We start from the raw sequence: 14628 nt of genomic DNA on the forward strand, positions 1-14628 counted from the left end.
CAGAATAACAGATTAAGATCTAGAAGAGGGGCAGCTAGGTGGCACAGTGGATAGAGCACTGGCCCTGAAGTCAAGAGGACCTGAGTTCAAATCTGGCCTCAGACCAAACACTTGACAGTTACTATCTGTGTGACCCTGGGTAAGTCACTTAACCCCAATTGCCTTAAAAAAAAATCTGGAAGAGACATGAGAGGTCATCATGTCCAATGCCATCATTTGATTAATGAGGAAACTGAGGCCCAAAGAGATTAAATAATTTCCCCAGGATCATAAAGCTAGTAATCGTCTGAGGTGCAATTTGAACCCTGGTCTTCCTGATTCCAAGTCCAGCACCCTATCAGTTACACCACACTACCTCTCTTCTTTGTCATATCTTTATAAAAAAAATTTAGTTCATCCGAGAGTTCCGTGTGCAGCTGCATGAGTCTCTTTGAAGATAGCCCACCTTTTATTTTTTCAGCAGAATAATGTGCTGCTCTGATACATATCTTCTTCATGAATTCATCAGTTGTCAAGGAGCTCACGGTCTAATGGGAGAGACAATATGCAAACAACTATGTACAAACAAACTCTGTACAGGATAAATTGAAGATAATAAACAGAGGGAAGGTTAAGAAGGGATCAGGAAAGGCCTTCTTGAGGAAATGGGATTTTAGCTGGGACTTAAAGAGAAAGGAAGGGAAGCCAGGAGCAGAGATGAGGAGAAAGACAGCATTGTAGGCATGGGGGACCACTGGTGAAAATGCCCGGAGTCTAGAGATGGAGTGTCTTTTTTGAGGAACAGCAAGGAAGCCAGTGTCACTGGATTGAAGAGTGTGGGGTGGAGTGTAAGATGTAAGAAGACTGGAAAAGGGGGAGATGGGAGGTTATAAAGAGATTTGAACACCAGACACACAGGATTTTATATTTGGAGGTGATAATGAGCCACAGGAGTCTGTTTAGCAGGATAATGACATGGTCAGACCCGGGCTTTAGGACAGCACTTCTTAAACTGTGGGTTGCGAAATTTGGCAACAATAAAAGGTTTCTGAATGTGCAATGACCAAAAGTTAATTAAAAATCAAACGCATAATGAATCCAAGGTGTTTTTGGCAGCACTCGCTTGTGTTGCATTGCACAACTTCACGACAGCCTTGGTCCTGAACACACAGCATGTGCACTTTGCACTGCACATGCCTTCAGGCCGTGCAACACCAGCCAATGCTGCCAAAATGCAAAAAGGGGGTGCCAGTGGAAAAAGCTTAAGAAGCCCTGCTTTGGGAGATGACTTTGACAGTGGAGTGGAGGATGATCTGGAGTGGAAAGAGATTTGTGGCAGGCAGAACAACCCCCAGGCCACTTCAATAGTCCAGGAATGAGGTGATAAGAGCCTACGTCGGTAAAATTTACAAGTTTTGACAACGGATTGGATATGAAGTTTGGGGGTGGGAAAGAGTGAGGAGGTGAGGATGATGCCTATTTTGTGAGCCTGGATGACTGGAAGGATGGTATCCTGAGTCTGAGTCTCCACTCTCTCACTAGCTACCTCTGTCACCTAACGTCTGGGGTTTCCTCAAAATAAAAATTATAAAAGATGGCCCTGAGTCATCCTCCCACCCCCTCCTCCCAAATTCAAGCTTTATTTCTTAAACACCTGTGTTCCTTCAGCAAGCTTTTTGGCTTGATTCTGCTACCAGTCTGGCCGCCTGTTCTGAGCCTTTTGGAGATCTGGGTAGATTCTGTGTCCTTGCTAAAGCTTTGTCTTCTTTGTTTTACTTCCATCCTCTAGATTCCAGGAATATAAGTAGCAGGAAAGATGGGCTCAAAAATGTCAAAGGAAAGTTTTGGTCAGAAAGAGGCTTGCTATGTATAGAGCAGAAGGCCCTATTACTCTTTGGCTCAGAAATCTCTTCCACCTATCCCCTGATCCTCCTCCTTCACTGAGCCTAAGGAAAAGTGAATACTACTGCAAAGTTAACCATAAGGCAATGAGCCCATTTCACAATTTCAAAAAATTGATTAGTTTCCCTTGGGGAAGGGTGTGTTAAAATCATTTAATCAGCATTACAGTAGAACAGGCTTATTCCAGCATTGTGCTCTTTGGCCCTGGCCTTCCCTGGGCTCTTATTGGTCGTCCCAAGTGGAAGGGGAGGCTTAAAAGCTCTCCAGCAGAGGAGCATTCCTTTATATTCTGGTAATCTCTGTACTAGATACCTGATCACATCAGCAGTGGGTAATGACATAAGCCTCCAAACCAAAACACAGCTGGCTGCTCTAATTTTAGTCCTACCAGGCTTAACGTTGCCTTTTAATAGGACTTTGACCTAAGAATTTTACCCCATATAGGAGTTCTACAGGAAACCCTTTCCTGGATGTATTTGGCATTTCCTTCCCTTTTAGGCACCTCCGTGCAATCTCTTAACCAAAATTCTTCCTTCAAAAAAAAATCTTTCAACACCACTGCTGATGCACAGATTGTTCATTATAGCTAAGACTTATTTTACCTAAAAGAAAATTTTGCCAATGTGTAGGAAGAAAACTCTTAGGAAAAGTTATTACATGAGAAGGCTCTTGAAATGAAAATCTTCTAGGAGGAAAAAAAAAATATATATATATATATGTACACATATATATATGTACACACACACACACACACACACACACACACACATATATATATATATATATATATATATATATGTATATATATATATATATATGTCACTTTTATTCAGGAATCTATTTGTCAGATTAGCAAGAAGGTTAACATAGCTACAGATGATCAATTTCTCAGCTCACTCTATATTATGGAATATTGCTTTCCTGCTTTTAGAACAAGCCTTCACCAGTCTAGATAACAACAGTTGGAAATTGGAGACAGTTCATTTATGTTACCCAATTCCTCTTTGTTACCAGACATAAAAAAGCATTTGTTTTTTAAGGTAAAAGACCACATTGTATGTCCATTACTTACCAAAATGGGATCTCCTTTTGGGCTATAGAGACTAGATATTTAAACCTTTGGAATTAATCCCTTTATACATCCTCTCAGTCAAAAGCACCAGCTTTTTTCTCTGCTTGTACAGAATATTATTTTACAGTGCTGACTGCAGCTATTTGAGAGCAGTCTGCAGAGTTATGAACACTAGTACACTATCTTGTCGACTTTCACATTTTTCAAGATAATGCAGGGTTCCAACCACACATTCTCTGTGAACCACTACAGAGTGATAAAAAATTACTTGTGTTTCCCATGACCTCAGTTGGCAAGAGGCATTCCAACAAGGGCCCAAAAGATGACTGAACCCCTTTAAAAGACCCTTGTAATGAAGCCTCCAGGGAGTCCCTGTGTGGAGTGAAATTTAAAGTTGCCTCTATAGATGCACAGTGTAGCATGAACCAGCTTAAGACTGCTGTCTATTTAAATGCCCTCCTGTTTTGCATTTATTTAATATCGCCCTATTTTGAGCCCCAGTGAGAAAGTTATTTTTAATAATATCTTCTTTTTCTAGAAATGCATTAAGTCTGGCAGATGTCATGAAAAGGAGAAAAATAGAGCATTTCATCCTCTTTAAAGCTTAGAGAGCTTATTTAGTTATTCTCCTTTGGTCATGAAAATAACCCTGGTCCACATCGAATTCTAGAGCTTAAAGAGACTTCAGAGAGCATATAATCAAGCCCTTAATTTTACAAGGGAGGCAACTGAGGCCCTCCAAAAAAAGGGAAAAAAAGCTTCCTTTTCTTTAAAAAAAAAGTTTTAATTATTAAGCACTTATTTTTTTTTCTCCCATTCATTCCCCCCCAGTGGAAAAAAAAAAGTATAAAACCATAGTAACAAATAAGCAGAGTTGAGCAAAATAAATTCACACGTTGACAAGGTCCAAAAATGTATGTCTTATTGCGCATATTAATCTATCACGTTTGTGTTGTAATGTAGGCAGCATTTTTCATTATTAGTCTGGACTCCTAATGGACCATTACATTGATCAGAATTTTTAAATCTTAGAATTTTCATTTTTACAATATTTTATAATAATTATAGTATAATTATTCTCCTGGTTCTACTCAATTCCAAATGAGTTCACCCAAGTCTTCCCAGGTGAAGCAACTTTCCCAAGATCACAAGTTAATAATGGCAGAGGCAGATGGAAAGCCAGGTGTCCTAAGTCCTGGTTTGGGACTCTCTACTTTATTACACTGCTTTCTTATATTCAAGGGACAAAATTAATAATAACAATCAACAACTATTAAGCACTTACTATGTATGAGACATTCAGCTAGGCACTGGGAATACAAATACAAAGAATATAACAATCCCTATCCAAAAAGACTACATTTTAATGGGGAAGACAAGTACATATAAATATATATAGCACAAATGCATATAAATAAGTACAAATCTGTACAAAGTAGTTAAATGAAAGGTGGTATGTAAAGGACACTAGCAGGTAGGGAGATCGGGAAAGACTTGAAACAAAAGATAGTGGTCAAGCCATGTCTTAAAGGAGAGAGGGACTCTAGAAGGCAGAAGTGAGAAGGAAGTGAAGTCCAGGAATGAAGAGACGGTCATTGCATAAACAAAGATATGGAAGATGAAGTGTTGCATGTGAGGGTCAGGGAGGAAGCCCATTTTTCTGAATTACAGAGTACAGGGGGGACAGTAATGTACAATGTGGCTGGAAAGATGGAGATTAGGGACATATCAGTTGAGAAGGACTTTAAAAGCTAAGCAGAGGTGGAGCCTAGGTGGTAGAATGGTAGGAATCAGTACAGTGAACTCTCCTCCAAACAGATCCAGAAAATGCACCAGACTAAGTCCTGATGGAGAAAGGCAAAAAAAGTCACAGCCCCGCTCAGTGTAGGGACAGAGAGGTCTGCCGGTACTGGGGATAGGATTGGGCCAAGAGCATACTGCACTCCTTGGAGCACTCCAGCACCCAGGGAGAGGCTGAGCACCAGGGCTCCCCCTGTGAATGGGGAGTGGTGCAGTTCACAGGTAGGTAGGCACTAGGAGGCATACCTAGAAAAAAGAAAGTTCAAAAGCAAGTGGCAGTAGTGGTGTGGCTCAGAATCCTGGAGCAGAATGGGATCTTAGTTTCAGCATCTAGCACAAGTTTCAGAGAAATAATGAGAACAGGAGTCCCAAACCAAAGAGGAGGTTGAAGTTCTGCCACTGAACCAACCGAACTTTCTAGCTGGATCCTAGGGGTAGAGTCCAGCAGCAGACCCAAACCCGTGTCAGGAATTTGCAGAATTCAAATCAGACTTTGCCCTAGGTCAGACCATTTAGGAAGCACTGAAAACGTACAAGTCCCTAGGCTGTCCCTCAGATCTGGAATAACACAACATTCAATAATAGCCCAAGAAAGCAGCAACAGACCTTCCTTCCAGAGATGTGGCAGAGGCCAGCCCTAACTGCAAGTCTGAAATCAAGAAGTTGGCCAGAAGAATGGGCAAACAAAGGAAGAACTCCAACATAATAAGCTATTATAGTGGCAGTGATGCTGAAGACACAGGTGCAAAAGAAGAGAATGACTCTAAAACATCTACCAACAACACCTTAGTGAAAAACACAGCTTGCGCACAAACTCAAATAGAATTCCTGGGAGAGATGAAGCAAAGTTTTGAAAAAAGAGTTTTAAATGTTTGTATAACTTCAGTGAGGAAAAAAAACTTAGAAAAGTAATGAGAGCTATAGAAAAAAGAATTGAAAAGGTAAATTAACATCTCCCAAGAGATATAAAATTTTGTCCAAGCAACAAACTCTCTTAAAATTAGAATAGATCAAATAGAAGCCAATGATTCCATGAGACATCAAGAAATATTAAAAAAAAACGAAGTCAAAAGACTTAAAAAAAAAAGAAAAGAAAAAATTAAGACTCATTGAACTATCTGAATGCCATGACCAAAACAAAAAATCTAAACATGCTATTTCAACATTTCTTAAATGGAAATAGTTTAACTGTTATCTTCATTCTCTGTTCTCTGTTTATTTAGTTCTTACTCCATTTACATATGGTGTGTTTTTAGAATGTAGAAAATAAATCATTCTTCTTGGTAAAGCAATTGGGGTTAAATGACTTGCCCAGGGTCACATAGCTAGTAAGTGTCAAGTGTCTGGTCTGAGGCCAGATTTGAACTCAGGTCCTCCTAACTCCAGGCCCAGTGCTCTATCCACTACACCACCTCACTGCCCCTAAATCATTCTTTAAAGTAGAAAAAAAAAGTGAGTTTCTAACCACAAGTGTATTTGGAGGCATGTGAGTTCTATCTAAAAAAAAACCATGCAAAAATCAACTAAACTATATCCTCTCCCACTTGCCCAGCAAAAAAGGGAAAAGAAGTTACCTCTTTAATAAGAATATATGTTAGAAGGTAGGGTAATTTCTGTCAGAGTTCTCTTCTTATACCTCATCATGGTATAGGAGAAACTCTGGGTTCTTAAAGGTAATGCCAGTGGAATATCAAGTCTTCTCAAGATGGAAAATATATAGAAGGACTGTCATGTGAGGACTGGTCCTTGCTAAGTTCAGAGAAAACCATCACCAGATTGGCCAGGAGGTGGTGAATTTTTCAGTCACAGGAACTCTCAAAATCTGTAGTAGTAGAGGGAGTACCCACACTGACAAGAATAGAAGACCCTTAAAATGTCCAAGTTAATTTAATAGAAGAAATTATGTCCCTTTTCAGGGTTACCTGTCTTCATCTGAATCAGTATTCCAGTTTAATTTCTGCCATCAGTTGTAAAAACTTGCTAGGAAAACAATTTTCATATCAGATATTCCATGTTCAAATGAGTAGATAACAACCGGTGCCAGTTTTTTACACTCCTAAAATCTTGAGAAACATTTAGATTAATTATATTCTTTCCTTCATACTTTTCCCTAAGTTGTGATAAAATTAGCAATTTATGTTTCAAAATTTACTAATGTTTTTCACTGTTTTCTTAGCAAAAACTGCAAATTGTTTTTGGGATCTGTGGTTTTATGACTCATGAAACTTTTTAATAGCCCCATGGGGTACATGTCTATACAGAATCAAAATCTTAATCATAGTGAGAAGAGTAAAGAATCTCTTCCAGGTGAAATTCAGCCAACAATATGCATGGTTAAAGTCAGTTCACATTAAGATGCTGATGATAACCAGTATTGTCCTTGCCCTGCCCAAGTGTTTATTCTCATTCTCTGCTGTTAGAATTCTTGAAAGGTAACTGTGAATTGATGGACATTAGTTATCCTTAGGTGTTTTTGTAGTGGTATTTCATGGAGCAAAGTATTAGCAATTTTGGAGAGAATGGGCAGAGGAGAGAGCTGAGAATGTATCTTAGAATGCTAATGCTTGAGGTTTGCAAATAACTTATGGATGACTCAGCCAAAACACTTCAGACTTCATAGTTGAACTCCAGAAACACTCAAGTATCAGCTAGGTGTGTCTATTCATATTCTTAGGACAAAAGAGAAGGGTGGCAGAATGGGTGATGCTCTTGGTCGCCAGGTGCTCAGTGCCTGCAGCATTAATGACTTAGCAGAAGACGGAGCAAAACCTCAGTCTGTACCATGTGAAAATCCATTCCAAAACATGCCTTTGAAGCTTGAGTTGTAAACAAGTTGTTCTGGGCTGAATTACAGGTGCCAAATGGATATAACTACTGTCTTTAATAAACACAGAAATGGATACTTCAGTTTTTCTATGAGGCTTTTGATGTGTATTATATGCTAGAAAATGCTGAAGTTACCTAACTGTGCCTATTGCCTCCTGTGGTGATCCTCTAGCCTAATGCTCTGAAGTTCATAGACCCAGAAACACTTAACCCAGATACTGTGTTTGGTTCTAAATCCTAAAGAAAATAATTAGATTCACAGAATAATCCATTTTAACATCTTTTAAGCAAGTGGTTGAGCTTCTTTTCTTTGGGAAGCAAAGCATACTTCATAGTTTTTGATGATCTGTTATTCAGAATTTTAATTTGTTTTTTTTTTCATTTAAGGCTCATGAAAAAGGAAGCTTAAACTATTCAAAGGTAGGTGAATTTTATGTTTAGATATTTGTCTATGTATGTATTTGTCTACATGTATATGTAAACATATAATCTATATATAGAGAGAGATTTAACTATTGATCATATATAACTTTGAAATGTAGAAAGAGAATCATGATCAAAGATTTTCTTTTTAGGGCTTGGTACATAGTAAGCATTTTAAAAGTGCTTTACATAAGACCACTAAACATTATCAGAGACATTAATATTGCCTACAACTTAAGATGTCTTTTAATAATAATAATAATGGTAATAATAATACTTTACATTTATATAGGAACAACTCAGTGAAATGGGCAGGGCAGTTGGTATAACCACATTTTGAGGAAGCTGAGATTCAGAGGTTAAAATGACTTATCTGAGGTTACCCATCTGTAGCTTGTCAAGCTGGAGGATTGTCACAGTAGTCTCCAGACCCCTCCAATCCAGAGTTTTCTGTCTGTACAATGTTTCCCTTTTTGTCATCACCATCAGAGAGTGTCCATAGGTGACACTATAAAGGATAGTTTAAATGCAGAAGCTCTATCTTCAGGATATTTACAGGTGAAAACAGACTGCAACTTATGAGGAATCATGTTTCCTACCTCCTGACAGAGAGATGATAGACAAGAAATACAGAATCAGACATATATTTTTAAGCACAGCCAACGTGTGGATTTGTTTTGCTTGACTATTCTTATTTATTACAAGAGAGGGCTTTTTTTTTCCCATTGGGGAAAAGTTGTAAAGGGTGAAGAAGTATAGGGATAGTAATGCCAAAAAAAAATAGGGAAAAAAGAGTATCAATAAAATATTATAAAAATACAGGCAAGAGGGTAGAAGGAAGTTCAGAGGGAACACAGATAAACAGAACAGTGTTGGCACTGCCATGTCAAATTTAATATAACGTAAAAATCAAATTGTACATAGTAGAGATTCATGGTTTCCAATAGATTCCTTTTTTCTGTTCTTCATACAAGAAAATGTTTATGTTTGTTAAATTCATAACGATAATAAAAGTTTTTAAAGAAAAGATATTTTGCTGGCATAAGAACATGAACATAAATATGGTGTTCTAGTTGTGGAACACTGACATTTACCATAGGCTATGTCGTATTTGTACGAGATGGTAAGTTTCATGAAGACAGGGACCATATTATTTTTCTTTGTATTTCCCCAAGCACAGTGCTTCACATAGAGCAAGTACTTAAAATGCTTATTTAGTGAATGCCTCAAGGAATGAGTGAAGGAACTGGGTAATCCCTTTCCCAGAGAGAAGTCATAGGAACGTGGTTTATACGTCAATTTGGAGGGCTTTTGCTCTGTGTCATTAGAGACTAAGGAGAAGTAAAATTCCCAAGTGTTTCACCCAGGGGCACACAGAAAGCAAATAGCAAATTATTTACCAACAAGAATAAAGTCATACATGATGACATAAATTGTATTTGGAATTTCAGGTTATTTCTTTTGTGCTGATGCAACAAAATCAAGAAAAAATTATTCCCACTCTTTAATTAAGAAAGACTTCGTGGTAGTATGACTCCAAAAGCCATCAAGAGAGATGGGAACATAATTGACATCATTTTTTAAGGGGTGTGTGATCATATATGCAAGGATGTAAGAATCTGTAAGTACAAGGAAACAGAAAACTAGAAACAGGAAAACTAGATGAGAGGAAAGGTGACAAGATAAAGAAAAGTGACATGATATGAGAGATGCAAAGAGCAGCCTTGTAGTGTATTCTCAGAATTTTTTGTTCATTCAGAAAGCAATGGGGAACCATTGTTGAATATTCAAGCAGTGATGTATACTGGGGTGGAAGAAAGAATAATTTGACAGGAATAAGATTGATTTAAGAACTAGAATATAGTAGAGTGGTAAAAGGAATGTTGTAATGATCGGGTCTAGAGATGATCAGGTAGAAATGGAGAAAAGATGACAGCCATCAGTGATATTATAAAGGAAGAAATGTAATTTGGTATTAGATTATTAATGAATGAAGGACATTAGGATGCAAGCGTTTCTCTGAACCGTTTCAGGGAGCATGTTGCACATGTGAGAGTATTGGAAAGAAGACTGATGATGAACCATTGATTCTGAGATGTCCTATATTGAATGAGATTCAGGTCTGTTTTATAAAAGTTCTAGAGCCATTAGAAGGCATGTGCTATTTGGATAGTCTGTTTGACCTTGGACAAGTCAATTCATTTCTCTGAGACAGTTCCTTCTCCAGTTAAATAAGAGGAATGGACTAGGTGATTTCTAAGGTCTTCTTCAGCTGTAACATTCTGTCATTCTATGGTATTCAGTCATTCTTTGAGAAATAAAAGTGTTGATGTACAAGACACTGGCAATGCAAAGCTCCAACTGAATAATCTCTGTACTAGAAGATAATTTACTTTCTCCTAGAGTAGTTAGAAAAAAGCTTCATAAAGGGCCATCAGTATCAGAGCTGGGTCTTAAAGGAAGGAGCATATTTTGAAAGACAGGGCTGGTCCAAAATAATCACCAAACTGCGCATACCTTTTGAGTCAGCAGTACCACCAGAAGTCCTATAAAGAAATTAAATGAGGAGGAAAAGATACTATATATACAAAAATATCATAATAGCTCTTTTTGTGGTAGTAAAGAACTGAAAACTAACAGGGTGCCCATCAGTAGGGTAATGGCCAAACAAATTATGCTATATGATTATAATGGAATACTATTCCCCTATAAGAAATAACAAAAGGGACAGTTTCAAAGAAACCCGTAAGGACTTGTATGAAATTATACAGAGTACAGTCAACAGAGTCAGGAGAATAATTTATACTATAATAGCAACAACATTGTAAAAATGAACATTTTAGAAGACTTAAGGACTCTAAGCCATCTAGTCACCAACCATGATTCCAGATGATTCACGATTTAGAATGCCACCCACCTCCTGACAGAGTGCACTAAATATACAATAAGGCATTTTTGGATATGACCAATATAAAAGTTTGTTTTATTTAATTATGAATGTTTTGATAAAGGTTTTGTTTTTTTCTTTTTCAGGGGAGGGGGGATGAAAATGAGATAAAATGAATGCTTGTTAACTGAAAAAAAAAATTTTTTTAATTTGAAAAAAGCAGGGCTGAGAAGAGTGCATTTCCAGGTGTTGGGGATGGCTTGTGCAATTGAATGGATACAAGGGGTGGTTTGTTGAGTTTAAGGAATAGCTAGCACACCAGTTTGTCTGGAATGTAGGTTGATATGGTATAATGAGTGGTATCACGGAAAGGTAGCTTAGAGCCTACCTTTCTAAAAGCACTTTAAACATTGGATGATTGAATGTGTATGTTAACGTAGAGGTAGTAGGGAACCATTTAAGCCAAGGAATGACTTCAGACCTGTACCTCAAAAAGATTATTTTGTATCCTCTGTAAAGGATGGATTGGAGAAGAGAGAGATGAGAAGCTGGGAGACCAGTCCAGGAGTATTACAGTACTCTAGGCAAGAGAAGATGAGGGCATCAAGTAGAATGTTGGCCATGGAATGGTGAGAAGGGGTTCCATGAGTATGGAAGAGGAGATATGAAGGTACAATTGACAAGATTTGTCAGCCAATTTGGATAGTTAAGATTGAGAAAAAAAGGATCCGTATGTGATGACTCCAAAACTTTCAGCTCTTGTGAGTGGGAAGAATGATAGTACCCTCAACAGGAATAGGGAGCTTTAGAATAGACCAGGTTAGAGGCAAAGATGGTCAGTTCTTTTTTTAGCGATCACATAATTTTTCTGCTTTCTTTAAAGTAAAGAAAAGCTTTCTATTGTCTATTAAACCAATTCCAGGCTCTTTAGTGCTCTTTATCTACTTTTCTAGCTTCATATCCCACTAATCCTAATAAGTGCTTGTTGATTTTTTAAATTTTCTTTTTATGTATGGCATATTTCCCTAACTAATAATAATACCTAATATTTATATAGTACTTTAAAGTTTGTAAAGTGCCTCATTATATGTTAGCTCATTTGATCCTCACAACAACCCTGTGAGGTAGGTACTACTCTTATCAACATTGTGCATATGGAGAAAACAAGGCCCAGAATGGTGAAATGGTTTGCCCAGGGTCACACAGATAGTAAGTGTCTGAGGCAGTGTTCAAATTCAGGTTTTCCTGACTCCAAGTCCTACACTCTCTTCCACTAAAGCCACATAGATCCCTAGATTCTAAGTCCCTTGTTTTCAGAGGCTCCTGTCTCTTTGCATTCCCAGCAACTGTCACAAAATTCTATATGCTGTATGTGCTAAATAAATGTTTATGATAATAAGAAGAGAAATTATAGATAAAATTGGATTTGATCATTTCTACAGCGTTGGCTGTCTGTTCAATGGAATAAATATTAACTTACTGCTTTGTGGAAGGCATTATATTAAATGCTAGGAGAATACAGTCCAATTAGAAAGCTGTTGCAACACCCCAGGTGAGAGGTAACACAGGCAAAAATTAGGATAGTGATGTGAGTAGAGAGAAATAGATGGATGTGAAAGGTATTGTGGAAGTCAAATCAAGGCTTGGCAACTGCCAAGGAGATGAGGGAGATGAGTCAGAGATGACCTCCTGAGAGAGGCAATGGACCCTAGACGCTGAAGAATGGGGAGATTTGTTTTGCTAGACCCTGCATGTTGGTTACAAGGATTTTCTTTTTCTTTCTTTTTTCCTTGGGGGGAAGGGTGGAAAGGAGAGGAATAATAGGGATGGGGAGCCAAAATAAAAGAAATTTAAAGAAAGGAGGCTCATTGAAGCATTTTTTTAAATGCACAGAAGAGAACAGAGGAAAGGCCAAAATAATCATAGACTAGCAGGACAGCCTTGAAAAGTTACATGTTAAGTTGATTATACATTTTAAAAGAAAAATAAGTTATTCATAATAGAGATTGGCAGTTTTAAGTATTAATCTTTTTTCTGTTCTACTATGAATAGGGAAATACCTATGTTATCTGGTGTTTGCTAAGGTCAGAATTTTAAAAGAATAAACTTTGAAAAGGAGTCAAGGATGATTCCTAGATTGCAAAACTGGATGACTAGAAGAATGGTAGTGTTCTAAATTGAAATAAGGAGTTTAGAAGGAAGGGTGGATTTACAGGAAAAGATAATGAGCTTTGTTTGAAAGCCTAGGAAAAATTCTGTCCATTATGTCTGTTGGTGATGTGGGACTGAAGCTCAGGACATAGACGAGGGTTATGTATATAGATCTAAAAGTCATCTACAGAGAAATGATAATTGAACCCATAACTTTTTTATTTGGTCTAGACCTGTGATTTCATCAGGTTAGGAGCCTCCTAATGTGTCTTCCATTGATGTAAGTCAAGTCAGTAAACATGTATTAAGTGCCTGCTTTGTACCAGGCACTGAGCTAAGCACTAGAGACACCAAGTAAAGCAAAAAAATAAAAATTAAAAAAAGAGTTCCTTCTTTCTAGAAAATCGTGATCTAACAGGGAAGATAACATGCAAACAACTACATAGGAACAATACAGACTAAAGTAAAGATAATCTCCGAGGAAGGAAACTAGGAATAAGGAGGACTGGAAAAGAATTCTTGAAGAACAAAGGACTTTAGCTGAGACTTGAAGAAAGCTAGGGAGGCCAGGATATGGAGATGAGGAGAGAAAGCATTCCAGGCTTGGGGGACAGTCAGTGAAAATTCAAGGAGGCCACAGATGGAATGTGTTATTCAAGGGGCAGCAAGAAGGTTGGGGTCATTGAATTGTAGAGTATGTAGAGGGGAGTAAGTTGTACAAAGAAGAAAGGTAGAAAGGGCCAGGTTATGAAAGGCTTCAAAAGCCAAACCAAGGCTTTTATATTTGATCCTCTAAGTAATGGGAAGCCACTGGAGTTTATTAAATAAGGAGGTTAACATGGTCAGGTTTGTGCTTTAGATTTGTGACGGCTAAGTAGACTGGAGTGAGGAGAGACTTGAGGAAGAAGATGAAGCAGTAGGCTATTTCAGTAGTTCAGGTTGGAAGTAATGGGAGCTTCTACCAGGGTGGCAGCTATGTGAGTGGAGAGCTGGTATGACAGTAAAAATAACAAGACCTGATAACTAATTTGATATATAGAGTGAAAGAGAATGGGGAGTTGAAGATGAAACCCAAGTTGCAAGCCTGGGTGACTGGGAGGATGCTGATACCCTTGGCAGTAATAAGGAATGCAGGAAAAGGGAAGGTTTGAAGGAAAAGTAATGAGGTCAATTTTGAACAAGTTGAGTTTAAGGTGTCTGTAAGACATCCAGTCAAGATGTCTAATAGGTAGTTAGAGATGCAAGAATGGAGGTCAGCAGAGAGCTTAGGCCTGGACAAATAGATCTGTGAATTACCTGCAGAGAGATGATAGTTGAATCCATCAGTGCCGATAAGATCAAGGACAGAGCCTTGGGAACACTCAAGGCTAACAGACACGATATGAATGAAGACCCAACAAAAGAAACTGAGAAAAGGTCAGAAAAGTAGGAAGAGAACCAGGAGTGAGCAGTGTGACAAAAACAAGAGCAGAGAGAAAGTATCATGGAGAAAGGTAGATAATGTCAAAAGCTGCAAAGGGTGAGGATTAGAAAAGGCCGTAGAATTTGGCCTTTTCTCTTACTAAGAGATTCTCTTGGATTCTCTTAC

The 14628-nt window shown here is 38.0% G+C and overlaps 1 protein-coding gene across 2 annotated transcripts in view; it reads left to right on the plus strand.

Moving 5' to 3' along the window:
- Positions 1–14628, plus strand: part of PDSS2 (decaprenyl diphosphate synthase subunit 2) — a 275272-nt gene that overhangs the window by 226153 nt on the left and 34491 nt on the right. For both annotated transcript variants that reach the window (XM_021008088.2, XM_078155211.1), the window contains one exon: positions 7967–7999. In XM_021008088.2, coding sequence (XP_020863747.1) covers positions 7967–7999 — 33 coding nt within the window. The remainder of the gene's footprint in view (positions 1–7966; positions 8000–14628) is intronic.

Source organism: Phascolarctos cinereus, unplaced genomic scaffold (genome assembly GCF_003287225.1).
Source record: "Phascolarctos cinereus isolate Bilbo 61053 unplaced genomic scaffold, phaCin_HiC Scaffold_5;HRSCAF=322, whole genome shotgun sequence".
Classification (NCBI taxonomy): domain Eukaryota; kingdom Metazoa; phylum Chordata; class Mammalia; order Diprotodontia; family Phascolarctidae; genus Phascolarctos; species Phascolarctos cinereus.